Source organism: Podarcis bocagei (assembly GCF_964188305.1).
Source record: "Podarcis bocagei genome assembly, chromosome: 6".
NCBI classification, from domain to species: domain Eukaryota; kingdom Metazoa; phylum Chordata; class Lepidosauria; order Squamata; family Lacertidae; genus Podarcis; species Podarcis bocagei.
Genome location: NC_138130.1, coordinates 9,595,625 through 9,612,220, shown reverse-complemented (window position 1 = coordinate 9,612,220; position 16,596 = coordinate 9,595,625). Strand labels below are relative to the sequence as shown.

At 46.9% G+C, this 16,596-nt stretch overlaps 1 protein-coding gene across 4 annotated transcripts in view; it reads right to left on the bottom strand.

Annotated features, from left to right (window-relative positions):
• KLF5 (KLF transcription factor 5) overlaps positions 1–15,800 on the bottom strand; it is a 207,110-nt gene extending 191,310 nt beyond the window's left edge. Inside the window, exons 1-3 of one of the 4 annotated variants that reach the window (XM_081198523.1) lie at positions 15,544–15,800; positions 10,887–11,754; positions 9,078–9,161 (exon numbers count right to left, since the gene is read on the bottom strand). In XM_081198523.1, coding sequence (XP_081054649.1) covers positions 9,078–9,161; positions 10,887–11,754; positions 15,544–15,723 — 1,132 coding nt within the window. In that variant the 5' untranslated portion in view covers positions 15,724–15,800. Of the gene's footprint in view, positions 1–9,077; positions 9,162–10,886; positions 11,755–13,639; positions 13,663–13,736; positions 13,861–15,543 lie in introns of those variants that run through there. The other 3 variants (XM_081198522.1, XM_081198524.1, XM_081198525.1) reach the window with 3 other exon arrangements.
• Positions 15,801–16,596: the final 796 nt, after the last annotated feature.

Genomic DNA, 16,596 nt, shown 5'->3' with positions numbered 1-16,596 from the left:
GCTATTCCATCAACTTTAACTAATAAAAAGACGGCTTTCTCACAAGAGACCTGTGTGTATTTTCTTTGCAATCTAGCCTGATGAAGAATTCTGCAGAACTTGGAAGCTTGCTAACGGCTGACATTTTGGCCGATCCTAATAAAAGTATTTCAGGCTCTTTGCTACTTATAATTTGATGGCCCTAAATATTTCAAATCTTTCCTCAACCGGAGATGCACATCAGCAAGCAAGCAGCCTACAACATTTGCTTTAGAACAAATGAGGAGGCTGGCTTTACAGGTTATTGGACTACAACTCCCATCATCCACAACCACTGGCCTGGGAGAATTTGGAGTCCAACAACATCTGCTTCAGAATGCAGAGCTGATAACAACAGGATCCCAAGAGAAAGCTTCAGAATTTGTCGCAATTAAGGAGCGTCTGAGCAAATAATGGCAATTCCTCTGACTCAGTCCCCATTTGTTTTCGTGAGGCGCTTTCAGAATTAACCGTGTTTACAGCTAGCAACAGCCTTCCTTATCAGGCATCAAATATCCTGGAACTGAAGCTTAATCCCTCTGAGAGAACAAGTGACATGCTTTCAGCAGACATTAGGCATTTAATTAAAAACAAAATTTTGTTGCTGGTCAGAACTAAAAAAAAGCCTCGTTGGTGCTGGCACTGTTAAATCCATGATGGCAAATAAAAATGAGACACATGAGCAGTTCGCTAAGCCTCCTACCCCCTCCCCAAACCCCAAACCACACTGGTTTCTAAGGCAATAACTGGACATAAAATGAAGAGCTGAAGCAGACGTAGGGTTCGTCAGCATCTGAATTCTTGAGAGCCACTTTATCTTCTAGGGGTCCAGAGGCTGACCTCTGCTGTACCAACCCATGCCAGCAGCTGGGATTTTTTATTTACCATGCTTTGATTAAAAATTTGATCAACCACTAGGAATCATACAAAAGTTTTGGGGAGGGCAAATTTGGCTTAGTTGTTCCTGATCTTGGACAGCAAAAACCTGCAACCAACAGGAAACACTTAAAAAAAGACAAAGTACGCTGTCTATCTCATGTCTGCTCTGCTATTTTTCTCCCAAGGAAGGAATGGGTTTATAGAGCTTGTAAATATGGATGCCAAAGCATTTGCCATTGTTGCCCAATTACTTTGCGTTCATGCCTGTTGCACCCTGTGCTCCCCTGATGTTATTTCAACTTATACTCCATTTTCACCCTGTTTTTTATGAGGCAACAGACAAAAGGCTAGAGAGGTCCTTACCCGCACCCAAAGTACACAAACCAATTGCCAATTGAGAGGGGAGGGGTCCGGCTTCCAGGTAAGAACCAGTGAGTTAGCAGAGATCTTTAACAGCAAGACTGCACTGCAAACACTTATCCACAGTGAAGGGATATAACTTTGTATTACACATCTTGTGTTCGACCTGTTAGTACTGCATACTATTCATTAGTTATCAGAGGTAGCCTTACTCAGTTCAGGAATGCATATTCGTTCCTCAAGGAAGGAGCTGTTCGATCAAGAAGTCCACATGTATGTTATTAGGTAAAGGGACCCCTGACCATTAGGTCCAGTCGTGGCCGACTCTGGGGTTGCGGCGCTCATCTCGCTTTACTGGCCAAGGGAGCCAGCGTACAGCTTCCGGGTCATGTGGCCAGCATGACTAAGCAGCTTCTGGCGAACCAGAGCAGCGCACGGAAACGTCGTTTACCTTCCCACTGGAGCAGTACCTATTTATCTACTTGCACTTTGCCGTGCTTTCGAACTGCTAGGTTGGCAGGAGCAGGGACCGAGCAACAGGAGCTCACCCTGTCACGGGGATTCAAACCCCCGACCTTCTGACCGGCAAGTCCTAGGCTCTGTGGTTTAACCCACAGCGCCACCCGCGTCCCACGTATGTTATTACTAGGACCTAAAATGAAGGCATGGCTCTCTCCTATACAGAAATTGCATTTCTGCCAACAAGTGAAAAGCATGGCTACAGCCAGAGGCAATTCATACTTTGTTTTAAGGTTCCTTGTCCCAGTTCATGAAATTAGGCTCTTCAGCACATTCACACTAAAGATGGTTTTTACAAAAGATTGACAGATTCAACACCTTTTGCCCCTGTTCTCAACTCACTTCCTGGTAACAGCAGGAATCTTGAATTTGTTTATTTCCCTTGCATCCCATCCCTGTAAAGAGAGCCCAGAATCGGCAACAACCTCCCCTGATGTGCCACACGAGCACCACTAAAAATCGTAAAATACGGTTAAAATAGCCAGCAATGAGAGAAGCAGGTGCCATTCGACTGCCTCATTTCTTGCAGGACAGAGAAACAATCTCAGGAGGAAGGAGGCTGTTGGGACTGGCCACAAAATAGGGCAACAGGCAGCAGGCTAGAGACCCGTCATATCTGAATTCAAAGCCTTCCTCCATGACACAGACAGAGCTCTGTGATATTTACCCTAGTTCGACAGAGCTACTTGCAACGGTATAAGCTTCCGAAACACATATGAAGTGATTCTCACTTGGATTGGGGCGTATCAGCATTCTAGTTGCCCACCAGCCTTAAGTCTTGGACTGGCCAGTCACTTGTTCTCATTTATTTCATCCTTCTTCCTACGAGGATAAAATGGAGGAAAGGCAGGCCCTCTGCCTTGAGCCGGTTGGAGGAACGGTGTGATAAAAATAAACTTAAAAAACAGGTTGGATTCTAGAGGCTGTCTGAATAGTCTCTCCCGTCTACACCGGTTCTCAGACAACAGTTTCCTTTTAAGGTTTTTAAGAGTGCCTGGCTAGAGAAATAAAAAACCAGAGTTGAGGCAGAGGCAGAAGTTTTAGATGGCCAAGCCTTAAAAACTTTGGTAACGGGGATTGTACGCATCTTGTTACAGAAGTGCCACTTCTCTTGGAAGCATTGAGGGGGCTTCCATTTCCCGGCAGCATATACAAGCTATATCTATAGATAGATGAAATAGTTTCTAGCATTAAGTGCAGAACTATTAATGGCAAGGCAAGCATGTGATCAACGAACATGTCTGCCCAGAAACTCCCAACACAGAAAGACCCAGAGGCTGCTCAAAAACATCTTCCATACCAGATAGGGGACAGCTAAGGAACGCAAATGGCGGCTTGCTCACCCCGTTAAACAGGAGTTCACAGTGCAATCCTATGCATGTCTACTCAGAAGTAAGTCCCACTGAGTGCACTACAGCTCACCCTCAGGTAGGGGAGGTTGGGGAGGACAGGGGGGTTGCAGGATGACTTAGGGCTGCACGATTCCTGCTACACCAGCAAAAGAAAAAAGAAAAAGCCTTGCATCCTCGCTAGAGAGGTTTGCTAAATTTCTTGTTTTGTTATTGCTATTTGAAACCTCCAAGAACAGGGAAGGGATATTTGGTGGCAGGCCACAATACGTGGTTGGGGACTCCGCTCAGCTTTGTGGGTGACAAAGTTCAGGCCTGGGAGAGCAAGCAAGAGGGGGAGAGAGACAAACAAACTTCCAGGCAACTTGACCGATAACACCTTCTTTACAGAAATTAACCAGAGTGCTTGCAAAAACGCTGGAGAGCTATGGGGGGGGGGGGTCGCCTTGACTTATTTAGAAAGCTGCAGTTGCATTTGTATGAAATCTCTCATGCGCAAACGCTACGGCAGAAAAGTTAACTATTTATTTTTGAAAACCAAAACACAATTTGAATCCTTTTATTGACTTCTGGCAAGCAGGTTCAGGTCGGTCACCCTGCCAATAGCACCAGTTGAGGGTTTACGGCACAGCAGCCTATAATAAGGATTTCTGTCCACGAGCGTGAGGGTTGCGTAACGTCAGTTATGAAACTAAAGTTATTGCCCACAGCCAATGGAGAAAGAAAACCTTGTCCTGTGGCTTTGGAGAAAGTACTTTAGCACCAATTTCCCTCTGAAGCTGGGATGAGAACCTATGGCCTCACGTAAGATCGTTTTATTCCAACTCCAATTGGAAAAGGCCACAGTTGCCCATTCCTGCTCTAGAAAGCGAGGACCAGATTTAGATTTAGATATCCCCAGCAGTATCTCGGCATTAGCATTAGAGAGACCGGGCTCAGTTGTGTCCAGCAAGCCAGTGGTTGAATGAGGCTCTGGATCCCATACAGTCATACCTTGGTTTTTGAACAGCTTAGTTCTCAAACATTTTGGCTCCTGAACGCCGCAAACCCAGAAGTGACTGTTCCTGTTTGTGAAGTATTTTTGGAAGTCAAATGCCCGACGGGGCTTCTGCGGCTTCCGATTGGCTGCAGGAGCTTCCTGCAGCCAATCAGAAGCTGTGCTTTGGTTTCTGAACGTTTTGGAAGTCGACTTCCGTTTGACTTCCAAGGTACGACTGTGTTCTCCAAATTCCTCTGGCCTCTCGCTCACTTTCAGGAATCAAGGCAGGTTGAGGTTTTGAGTTTTGGAGATTTTAAACCCCCAGATTTCTACAGCACGAGAAGAGCAGGGTTTGCTTTCACCAGGTCTTCTTAGGGCATCCCACATGCAGTTACCCTTTTCAGTTACTTTGGCTACTTTGAAATAAGTCCTGTTGTGTTTATGGGGAGGGAGGGAAACAGTATACACAGGGCAACAGCCTTAAGCCCAAGAAATGGGGACTGGGCCAAGGTAGCCCAGTGAAGGACATCGTTCAGAAGAGACACGGACCCAGGTATCGCTGATTCAAAACCAACACTATCGGCACCCTGCCTCACTTTAAAACCTTCTCCATAACTGTCGATCCCACAAACCTTTGAGCAAGTTAACTACTTCAGGACTGAGAAAATAAATTACAGCAAACCATTTTTTTAAAAAAGGAGTCACATCGCTGCTGAAATCTTTATGAGCGTTGCCAACTGACCAGGATAAAAGGGCTGGCCTGTTCTAGCGCCTTTAACACCTGCGTGTGTGGGGGCATGGAGATAAAACCCACCCACGAATCTCTACAAATGAAGCCTGTTTAAAAGGCACGGCGACAGAAATGGAAAGGTTAGCAGCGCTAGACCCTTATTTGCCCAACAATTGCGTCTCAGACCCTGTTCCTACCACTCCCACATAAGCTGTGTATTTCTTTATTTTTTTGGTCCCTTGCCCATTTGTTTTATTTCTTGCATTTTATAAATCCTACAAGTTTGCTCCTCTCTGAGCTGAGCACCTCTCTCACCAGCCACTGCTGCCTTTAAGTTTGCTCTGAAAAGAATGCCATTAAACCTCCTGAAAGCCGTTCAGGTGGAGACAGGTTGCTAAATAAATACTATGAAAAGGCACGGGGTTTCCAAATACAAAGGAAGAAAGCATACGCTCTGTTTTGACTTCTAAAAAAGCAAGATTGCTGCTGCAGGCTTTTTGTATTTTAACGTGACAGATCACAGAGAGGGGTGGATGAGAGTCAGTTTAAAATGGATTGTTAGGAAGAGAGAGAGAAAAAACAAGCAGTGGTCCTCCATAGATACTACAGAACAAGTTCAGCCAGATAAACAGGTCTGTTAAACCCCTAAGGGGATTGGAAAGAGTATCACACAAAACTTTAATAACATGCATTTCATGACCTACATTTATTAAAGCTTTCATGCTACGGTGTTTTTATAAATAGCTTTTTTTGGGGGGGGAGGGGTGTTCCTAAGCCAAATGAGTACAAAGAATTTAAGGAAAACAGCTAAATTAAGCTTCATAATTTAATATGGGTTTTGCTTTGGGGTTTTTGTTTTTTTGTCAAAGGGCTCCCATAATCTTCTGGGAAAACTCCTTTCAGGATACTCAGCACGTTACATCGACCAGACATAAACATCGGCAGCCTTGTGGAAATAGACCGGTCACGTTTTATGTGCTTCCATTAAAAGCCTTCAAAAAAACAATACATTTCAAGTTGAGTGTGTCTACCTTACCACGAAAGGGGTGTTGCAGATCATTGAACAGCACACCATATATATATATAAACTCCAGAATGTTAGTACATATTATCTCCATGTCAAAGTACAACACTGACTTGGATAAGTATGTAATGTACTTAAGACGACCAGATTTTATTCAGAGTGGACTTCTTTCTATTAGAGTCATTGACCTGTGATGAACAGGACTCTAATCTACAAAAACTTATGCCAACCATAATAAATGTGTTAATCTTTAGAGCACAACACACTTGTTTCTGTGCTGATTTTAAATTACCAAGTAGTTGTGAGCTATGGAACACTTTAAATATCAAGTCTCCTTCCATCTGTGCAGCAGGATATTTTATAATAATAAATAATTAATAATAATAATAATAATTATTATTATTATTATTATTATTTATTATTTATACCCCGCCCATCTGGCTGAGTTTCCCCAGCCACTCTGGGCGGCTCCCAATCAGTGTTAAAAACAGTACAGCGTTACATATTAAAAACTTCCCTGAACAGGGCTGCCTTAAGAATGCATTATTGAATGCACAAATAGAGACTTAAAAAAACAGCAACATATTTTAACATTCCTAGCTTTAAGTCTTTTACTGTCTGTCTATTTTTTCTTTTTTCTTTTTTTTTTAGGAGGGCAGTTAAAGCAGTCCTAGAAATTTTGGCTGCTTGAGTTTTGTTATTGTTGTTCATTGAGGTTTTGCTGCTTTTAATGCACGCAGCTCCACGACTGCTTCCAGCAGGAACAGTGGGATATAAATTATTTTTCATAAGTACTGCTGCGGCAGTGACATATGTCACATTTATTTATTTACAGATTTATATCCTGCCCTTCAAACAACACGTTTCAGGGTGGGTGGCTTACACAATTTTCAAGCTAAAATAACTTGAAAGCTACTGGCTGCTAAATTTAGCCTTCGAGAACTGATGCTAAATCTTGGATTAGCAAAGCCCTGGTGGCTATTCTGCCTAAGAGTTTATGAATTCGTGGCATACACAACGTGCAACTGGTTTAAACAGAGAAACACAAACGGCGGGGGTTTCTACTTTCTGTTGTAGAAGTAAACTTTCTATTTGTCATCTTCTCCAATGGGCACAAACCTTAGAACAGTACCTCCCAAACTTCATTTTACAGCGGAGGTCTGTAGGCTCAGTGGCAGAAGATATGCTTTGCACATGAATGTGCCCGGTTCAGTCCCTGGAAATCTCCTGGTGGGGCTGTGAGGGATTTCCCCCCACACCCTGACCCCCATCTGAAACCCCCAGAAGCTGCTGGTCCTCACTGGAGCTAGGTGGTCTGGATTAGGAAGAGGCAGCTTCCAAGGGTGGGAGGTACCTACTCAAGAAGAAGCTGCTCCCACATTTCTGCAGAAGTCACTCATTTGGGTGTGCCCTGCAAGTGGAAGGAACCAAACTCATGCAGAGATATACAAGGAGTGTTTCTCCCACGGGAGGGCAATTCTGTTCTGCCTTGCTATTGGGAGCGACTGAGTCGGTCATAGATACTCAGTGCAGCAGAAATGGACCACTCCAAGCAAAGGGTGGCTTGCAAGGAGGCAATAACAGGTCGGTGGTTCTGAGATACAGCAGGCACTCTCTTCGGGTGGGTATACTCTCCGGCAGCTTGGGAATTCTTGCCTTACAATTGCTTTTCCATTTTTGTTTTTCGTTTTGTTTTCCAACTGTTCTTTTAACAGATAACAGCTTCGTTTATCAAAACCACATTTCCATAGTAACACTTTTGCCCGGAGGCAATTCAGTCTTTTGACAATGAGCAAACGCTGAATCCATGCCCTTGTTCTGCAGGCAAAATGAGCCTCAGGTCTCTCTTCAGTTTTTTTAGGTTGTTTTTTTAAAAAAAAAACACTTTTGAATTTTAGAAGTATGAAGAGGCCATTTGAACCACAATCTCAATGCACATGAGCTAGCCACACACAAAAAAACCCGAACAGCAATGTTCTTTTGAAAACTCAAAGTACTTTGATGCATCTATATGTAGAATTTTAGTTTACTCCGCATATTCCAAATGCATGCTCAGGAAACGCTATAGCATTTATTCTACACCCAGGCTGCTTTAAAAAACATTTCATTTTAAGTGCTGTGCATCTACTTTTACACAGGAAAACATCAGAACTCTCACACTGTTTTATATCATGCCAAACTGTTAGCGCATCTCTTTCATTACTGTCTGCACTGAATGACAGCTGCTCCTCAGGGTTTCAGATTGGAATTTCCCCCAGCCCTAACAGGACTTCTCTAGGGTTGAACCCGCTACCTTTTGAATTCCAAGGCCTGTGGCTCCACAACCGACCCAGCTACAAACCTACAGCAGATGCACCACTTAAAAATATTTGCATAAGGAATTTTGTTATTGTTATGAGTTCAACCAGCAGGACCCAAGAAAGCTAAACAGTCATCTGCTCAAGAAACTCTACAGCTTGGAAGAACTCCGAAAACTCAAGATAGCAAAATAATAATAATAATAATAATAATAATAATAATAATAATAATAATCTAGTAAGCAACAGGATGAAAGCTTCTGTGCTAAGCACAAAAGTGAGCTAACTGTGCCTTGAATAATATACATCAGAACCAACTTGTTCAATTTAATAAACACACAATGTATTCTCTCTTTTTCAAAAAAACACAGAACACTTCTTATTTAAATAGAACTAGTTGTCTTAAGAGGATGAGTGTCCCATTACTTTCAGGTAGGTTACAACAGTCATTTGGGGACCAATTGGAAGAAAACAACTGTAGTTTGGGTTTTTGTTTTGTTTTTACAAACTGAAATAGTATGAAGATTTCAGTGTTTTATAACACAATCCGGTTTTTAATTCCAGGTAAGTGTTACAGGACTGCAGCCTTAATATAGTTAAGCCGAGATCGAAAAACAACATTTTATGTCCACGAAACTGAAACGCACATACAATGTAGGGCAGAACCCTCCAACCAAATTGCATCATAATTCTGTCGGAAAATGTTTAAAGGGTGGGCAGGATGGAATGATAGAGCTTCAAAGAGGGTATTTATTCACTGCCCAAATTAAACCTCTTATTTTAAGAAGTTCAACAAGTGTCCGTTTTCATTTTATTAACTACTCTGTTTGGCTGATTTATAACTCTCTCAGCTTGAAGCAAACCAAATGAAACCTTTCAGCAAAGCAGAGAAAGAAAGAAGGGCAATTTATATTTAGAGGACATTTAAAACACAGTAAACACATACCAGTATGAGTTCGCAGGTGCGCTTTTAAGTGGGAAGACTTCGTATAGACTTTAGTGCAACCTAAGACAGAAAACAGAAGAGACGTAAGGCTCATCTAGAAACATTTAACATTCAGCGCCATCACCAACATGATCTAACTATATATTAAGAAAGTTACTCAAACCTGCCATATGTCACATAGCAAATATGCTGTTAGTGGAATATGCTAACAGCAAAAGGGCAGATCCCAACGCTGGTTTATAGCAGTAAACCCACAAATAGCGCAATCAGACACACCCAGAATGTCAACTCCAATATCTATATATTCCTAAACATGTCCATTAATCAGACAGCATTGTTATTTTGCCAAAATCTCACTGCCATTTTCAACATCTAATCTTTCACTTATATGCGGCGAGTTGATAAACTATACCTTTCAGTGTGTAAATAAGACTCTTAGCAGTAACATATAGCGTATTATTATATTAGGAACTATACTAGCAAGGAATTACACAAGTGTGTGCTACGTGGCCGGCTGTACAAGAGGATCAAGCTCTAGAGCAGTGTTTCCCAAAGTTGGGTCTCCAGCTGTTTTTGGACTACAATTCCTATCAACCCTGACCACTGGTCCTGCTAGCTAGGGTTGATAGGAGTTGTAGTCCAAAAAAAAGCTGAAGGCCCAAGTTTGGGAGACACTGATCTATAGTGTCTTGCACACCAGTTCAGCACAAGTGTTGTTACCATGTCAGAAGACAATTCTGCAGGTGTGTGGATTCTCTACAGCAAGCGAGAAAAACCAAAGCAATTTAAGGGCCCGCCCTAGTCCCAGAAGGTATCTAAAACTCTCAGGTACAGCCTAGCTCTCCCTCAAACCACTACAATGTGAAGAAAGCAGAGCCAATGTTAAGTGCCACATCTCATGTGCCACCACACCACGGCATGTCATGCCAGCTACTAGGAGTGGAACGGGACATGATCCCAATGAAAACGTTCCTTAAGGAGACATGCGTGTACGCACAGGACTTACTGCTGAAAGCAAAAGGAAGGAGTCAGCAGCAGACAGCAGTCACCAACTACCAGTGAGCTGTATGCCCAGCTGCTGCTGACTTCAGCCCTCCATCAGCCCCAGGCAGCCTGGCCAAAATTATAAGGGATTGTGGGAGTTTTGGTGCAACAATGTCTAGAGGGCTACCATATCAGCGCTAGAACTGAAGTTCTAAGCCGGCGTGCTTGGAAGTTAAGCCCCACTGAATAGGACTTACTTCTGAGAAGTCATGGTTAAGACTGCACTGTTTCAAGTTCAAATTAGTCAAGAATCTGACCCAAGGTTTACATCCAAGGCCCAGTTGCTGGTAGAACTTCCAACATGGCGGAACTGTTCCTGGGTTGTTACCACTTCAGGTGCTGGTGCTGGGGTGAATGTCTCCCCCATATCTAATAACTCCCTCATATAGAAAAAATGTCAGGGAGAAGTTCTAGCCGAAACCTTGCCCTCCTCCCCACCACCATGGAAGGCGGCAAACATGCAGTTCCCCACTTGCATAAAGTCCAAGTCAAGTAAACCTATTTCCCCACCATGGCCCACTCTTTTGTAAAAGGTTTGGTCTTTTTTGGGTAGTCTACCATGTTTGTTCATCTATCGTTTCCATACAGGGCAAAAGGAACAATGGCAAGTGTTTCTAGAAAGGTGCTCGGTTTTTAATTTTTGCTCTGATCCATGCTGACAATGGTTCATATTTAACGCACGGTGAAGTCAAGGGAGAGCCTTCTGGTGGTTTTTCCACACACACACCCTTCCCAGCTTACCAGGATAATCACAGTAATGAATACGCCTCTTCTCCAAGTCTGGGTTACTCCTCCTGTTGTACCTGGGCGCTGGGATGGCTGGCGAATTCATGGGGATGTTTGCAGGCACACTGGGATTGTGGATTGCCATCTTGGAGGCAATCGTAGCAGCGTAAGACGGAGGAGGGGTCAAATTCTGCAGCATTTCCGCTTGCCTGTCTGGGCTGCCAGGCTCCGAGCTTGGGGGCGAAGGCGGAAAGTAAGTGGCTTGTTGCTGGAGAAACTGGTTTGGCATGGTGTATGTGCAAGGGGGCATCGCGTGAAACTGCTTCATGGTCGTCTGCGGCATAGCGGAGGACAGGGTGTTAAGGCCCGCCATGGCAGAGGACATGGAGACATTACTGAAGGAGTCCATCACCGCCGCTTGCGTAGTCGGGTTGGGCATATCTAAATCGGGAGAGCTCAGGAGCTGATACAGCTGACCTTGTTGGGGCACAGAGACGTGGATATCTGGAGTGGAAAGCTCCTGCTTGATGAAGAGGTTGTTCACGTCGGGTGTCTGGTGGGGGCTGAAGATGCTTGTGAACTCGGGGAGCGCCTGGGTGGGGTTGGGGACGGGAGCAACAGTTTCGCTCTGGTGGCTGAAGGCTGTCACGGGCTCCGTCTTGATGTGGGTGACCGGTGGCCTCTGCGATTTGTACAAGCCCGTTCTCAGCTGTGTGATATCAGGAAGGTAGATGTTCATGTTGACGCTGTAAGGCACCCCTTCACTGTTGGTGAAGAACTGGTCAACCACGGAGGCACTCTCTCGGCGGTACTTTTTATGCTCAGGGAGAACCGGGGCAGGAGGGAGCTGAGGTGTCAGATATTTCTCCATTTCGCATCGGGCCTGAAGAATAACAAGAAGATAAAAAAATTAGCTATACTATACTGTACAAGGGAATGCTCCTAAAAAGAGATAACCGGACCAATGGCACTTTCATCTATTCTCCTTTCGTATATTACAGGTTTTAAGTCTGGATAGCTCAGCTGGTTAGAGCGCGGTTCTGACAAGGCCGAGGTTCCAGGACTGATCCCCGTATGGGACAGTTGCATATTCCTGCACTGAAGGCAGTCGAACTAGAATGTTCCTCAGGGTCCCTTCCAACTTTACAATTCTGTACAAGTCCTGGTACTGAAAACCTAACAGGGCCATTCCCCAAAACAAACCAACAAAAAGCATTTATCCATTAAAAAGTGAAATGTTGCCATTCAGAATCCCAGCACACAATCCAGACAAAATCAAGTTCTTATGTCCTATTGAAAAAAACAGAAGCAATTTAAGGATGAGCCCAACTCTCTCTCTTTGAAATTAGTGGGGATTGGAACTTTGGCTGGATTGTGTCAGTTGTATTTTTCACAGTAACTACTTAAAGAGAAGAAGAGTAGAAATAGCAGGTTGGATTTTATAGGAGAGTTCCTTTAGGTGGGGGGGGGGGGAAATGCCAACAGGTAAAAGCTTTGACACCAGAATTTCAAATTACAACATTTAATAAAATGCTGTTCTCACTCTTCAGGACTTCCTGACTACAATAAGGCAATTCCACTAAAAAGCGTTTAGATTTTATCAGCTATCTCTTGTTATCAGGACTGCAATTAAAAGTTGGGTGGCGCAGTTTTGATACGTGCTTTCCTACACGCAAATCCTGTACTGAGTTTGGATAATTAAAAATTAGCCTCTTAAGATACTCAGAGTTTGAAGAAATTCAAAGGTGCAATTTTTATTGAGGGAATCAAGAGACTGCAGCAGATGTGAAAAACATAGACCTGACTGCATCCGTGTAAAACTTTTTTCCCTGGGCCCTTATGAGGTGGCTGGTTAGGAGCAGCTTCACTTTCCATTTTGATTCCCTGCCACACCTGCAGGATGAGAACGGCAGTGTGTGCAAATGCGCTGGAACAAGTTAATTAGGAGCCTCCAACCTCAAGGTTTGGAAAACCAATCCCAGAAGAACAAATATAAAGACTTGCATCTGATCCCAGAATGAACAAAGCTATTTCCGTGTAACAGCCACAATCTAGGAAAGTTGTGGGTGGGTGGCTGTACCACTTCATATTGCAGGGGCGCAGCTCACAAGATCAGAACACTTCCCCCAATTTGCTGGCACCCAAATTCTCCAGTTTGCAAGGCTTCTATGTTCAAGGGAAGGGTTTGTATTGGGGGAGCAAATGAGGCCCCACCTGCAGTCTGAAATACTACAGCCCAGGGACTGTGTTATACCACCTCAGTGAAAAGCAGGCACTTAACCTAAATCCAAGTCCCTATTTTTCAATGAACGCTGCCTGGCTTCAAAACAGGACACACAGGGGAAGGGACCTTAAAACCTGAGCTAGCTACCTGATCGCAAGATTCACATGCAGAACGAATGCCATTTACAGGTCCCTAAAGACACACGTTTGTTACAGAGCCCCTTCCTGCATATGCATTTGCCACCCAGCCTGACTGGAGAGCAAAGGTTTCCCAACCTGAGTCAACCTATAAAACCATATCCATCGGCAAACATCTCTGTCCTTGAGGAGATCTTTAATTACCAGCAGGGAGGGAGCGTGCAAGGGAAAGAGAAAGGGAATCTTTTGCCTAGTTTAGTGGTGTGAGGGGATCCGTGGGTGGACGCAGCCCGATACATTACAAGCAGAGTCACCAGTAAAACATTTATCATGTACCCTCCAGTGAGCAATTGCTGCATTCTCCCTTGCTCTGTAAGGAGTCCATTCATGCCAGAACACTTCCATACCTCCAAAGTGAGGGTCTGCTGACCAGAGGAACATTGGGCAAACAAGTTTATTTTCAGAGCCTCTCTGAAGCCACAGTCACCACCAAAAAGCCCTCACCAGAAAGGAGAAACAGCAGCCCCCTTGTCTGCGATCGAGATCTGCACCAACATGCCAGGCGACTTTTTCCAGCTCTTGTTTACAACCCCAACCGAGCTTGCTTTGATGACAGAAACACTATTCTTGGGGGGGGGGGGGAGGGAGTATCGCTGAAACCAGGCTGCCTTCACTGCGAGGTACTTTCCTCCATCGCTCCTCCCACCCACCTTTCGGGGATTGCGACATTCTAATAAATAAGATCCTTGTGCAAATCAATTAAAACCAATATTCCAGCACACACTTGGGCTGGAGATTGGGGGGAGGGAAAGAAAGGGAGAGAGAGAGAGGGAGGGAGGGAGAAGAAACATTGCTTTGTTTAGACCCACTTGAGGCTTTTTCCACTCATTATATCCACTGACATTTGGGCTTTTTTCTTTTTTAAAGAAAGCTTGCAAAAGGATAAAAACGTAGGAGAAAACGCTCAAATAAGAACAACCCAGGGCTAGAAATAGTTGCAAATTAAAACCGGTTGCGTTCCTACAAAAAAAAAATAAAAATGCCAGCGGTTTGTGCTTTCCCGTTTTAGCTCGTCCAGCTGTTTGCATGTGGATCCGTTTCCAGCCGGTTTTCTGGGACGAGGAAAAAGTCCCAGAACTTCTCTCTTCCTTCTCTCTTTTCTCTCCCCCCCCCCCTCGCCCCCGCTGCCCTTTCTCCCTCTCGCCCCATCTAAAATGACCGTGCGTGGGCGAGAGGGACAGGCAGCGACTCTAATTCGGCTGCTGAGCAAGTGCGCTAAGGTGGCAGCTGTAGCTTTCAACACAACTGCCCGGGCCAGTTTCTCTCTCCCCCCCCCCTCCGCCCACCCCTTCACCCACTTGCTGCCTGGGCACTGGCTCAGCCCCAGGGCTCTCTGCTGCCAGGGGGTGGGTGGGTGCGTGGGTGCTGCGCAACTCCCACTCCCTCTCAGGGCGAAACGTGGAGCCTGGCACCGACGGGCTCGCTAGGCGGGGCGGCAACCCGGATCCCAAGGGAAGGAAGCGGGTGCCCTGGCCTGGAAAAGGGACGGGGCGTCCTCCTCGAAGGGCAGCTGGCTCTGTTTGGTGGAGATGGGTCAACACATCTGCTCCAGGGAGGAATGGCATGGGGAAACTGTGAAGTCCGCGAGTTCCTAAAGAACTGCCAAAGCCGCCGCCGCCGCCGCCGTCTAGGCTTGGCGAAGTTGCCGCCTGACTTTCCCCGGCACCGCCCAGAGAAGCAGCGGCCCGTCACCGACGCTGCAGAAAAGGCTCCGGAATAAGTGGCTCCTCGCAACGAGCCTCGCAACTTCCTCCCCTATACACACGTAAGAGCGAGATGCGTGTCTTACGCCGCGCCTTCGACTGCAGCGGCGTGAAAAGCCCCGCCGTCCACACCGAGGAAAACCGCGTTCAATAATCGCGGGTCGTTAACAAGCGGAGTTCTGGGGAACTACGCGCTGCCCGAGGTTTCGCCCTTAAACGCAAAGAGCCCTTAAGAAAGCCATAAAAAGGAGCCGTGTCCACCTAGGACGGGGCAAAGGCGAGGCCAGGCGAGCGGCAGCCGCACCTCGGAGAGCCCGAGTTGGCTCCCTGCCCCAAACACACCCAAAGCGAGCCAGCGCCGAGGCGCCCCCAGCGCGCTCCGAGCCGGGGCTCGAGAAAGCCCACGATCCGAGCAACGCGTCGCCACGAGGTGCCCTCTGCCCGTGTTCCGAGGCAAAACCATCTAGATTTGGATGCCGGTGGGAAAAGATGCCCGAGGCTCCACTCCTGATTCACAACGGAACGCGAGAGGCGCGCCCTGCGCTTACCTGCGCCATCTCCTCGCTGGGGATCCTGGCTGCTGCGCCCGCTTGCTGCTGCTTGATCTCCTCGGGACCCTGCCCCGGGAACTGCGCGGCTTCCCGGCCGCCCAGCACGGGCTTGAGCTGCGCGAAGACGGGCTCCTCGGGCCCCAGGCGGGCGCTCATGCTCAGCACCCGCGTAGCCATGCGGAAGGCGCGCCTCGGCGCGAAAGCGGCAGGACGCACGGAATGGAGCCTCGCCTCGCTCACGCCCGCCCGACAGCAGCGCGCATGAGGCTCCCAAGCTCGCTCTACCTGGCTGAGGTCGCGCCGCCGGGCCAGCCCCGTCCCTGGGCCCGCCCTCCCGCCTCTATTTCACCGCCTCCGCCCCGACGAGGGGCCGGCTCTGCCGGGCGGGAACGCCCACGGGCCCGGGCAGCGCGCCCCGCCCCTGCTCGGCAGGCCTGCGAGGTGCACGGCGGGAGGAGAGCGAAGCCAGCCGTCGAGCGGGGGGCACGTTTCTCGGGGCGCTGCCCCAAAGCACCCACCCACTTTCCCCCCCCCCAGCCGCTTTCTACCTCCCCCCCCCCACCGCTTCTGTTGTTTTCCCCAAGCGCTGCTGCTAACTGCTCCACTCCTTCCACCGATTCTCTTTCCCGACTCCGGAGCGCAATGGCCCCTGCGCGGAAAGGGGAACAGCTGGCCTGAAGAGGCCGGGGCGATGAAAGGCCAAATCCGAGCTCTTCTTTTTCGAAAATAGCAGCGCTCAATTCTGGAATTGAGCGCAGGCAGCAAACAAGCAGTGAGCGTCGCCATGGGGGCAGTGCGCGCTCTTGGCGACGCAAGCCCCCCTCGGATATGGAACGGGAACCGGCCCGTGGCGATCCACAAAGGGCTTTAGCCGGAGTGGGTTGCCCCTCGGGTCTCTCTCGCCACCGTATGTAACCCCCGGTAACAGGAGCCCGACCCGGATGGGGCAAAAATCACATGCGTTTAATGGAAAGTTCCTAAACTAGGGTTAAATGGTGAGATGTTTGCTTTCAGTGTGGAATAACTCATATTTTTGAATGGTTGCTGGAA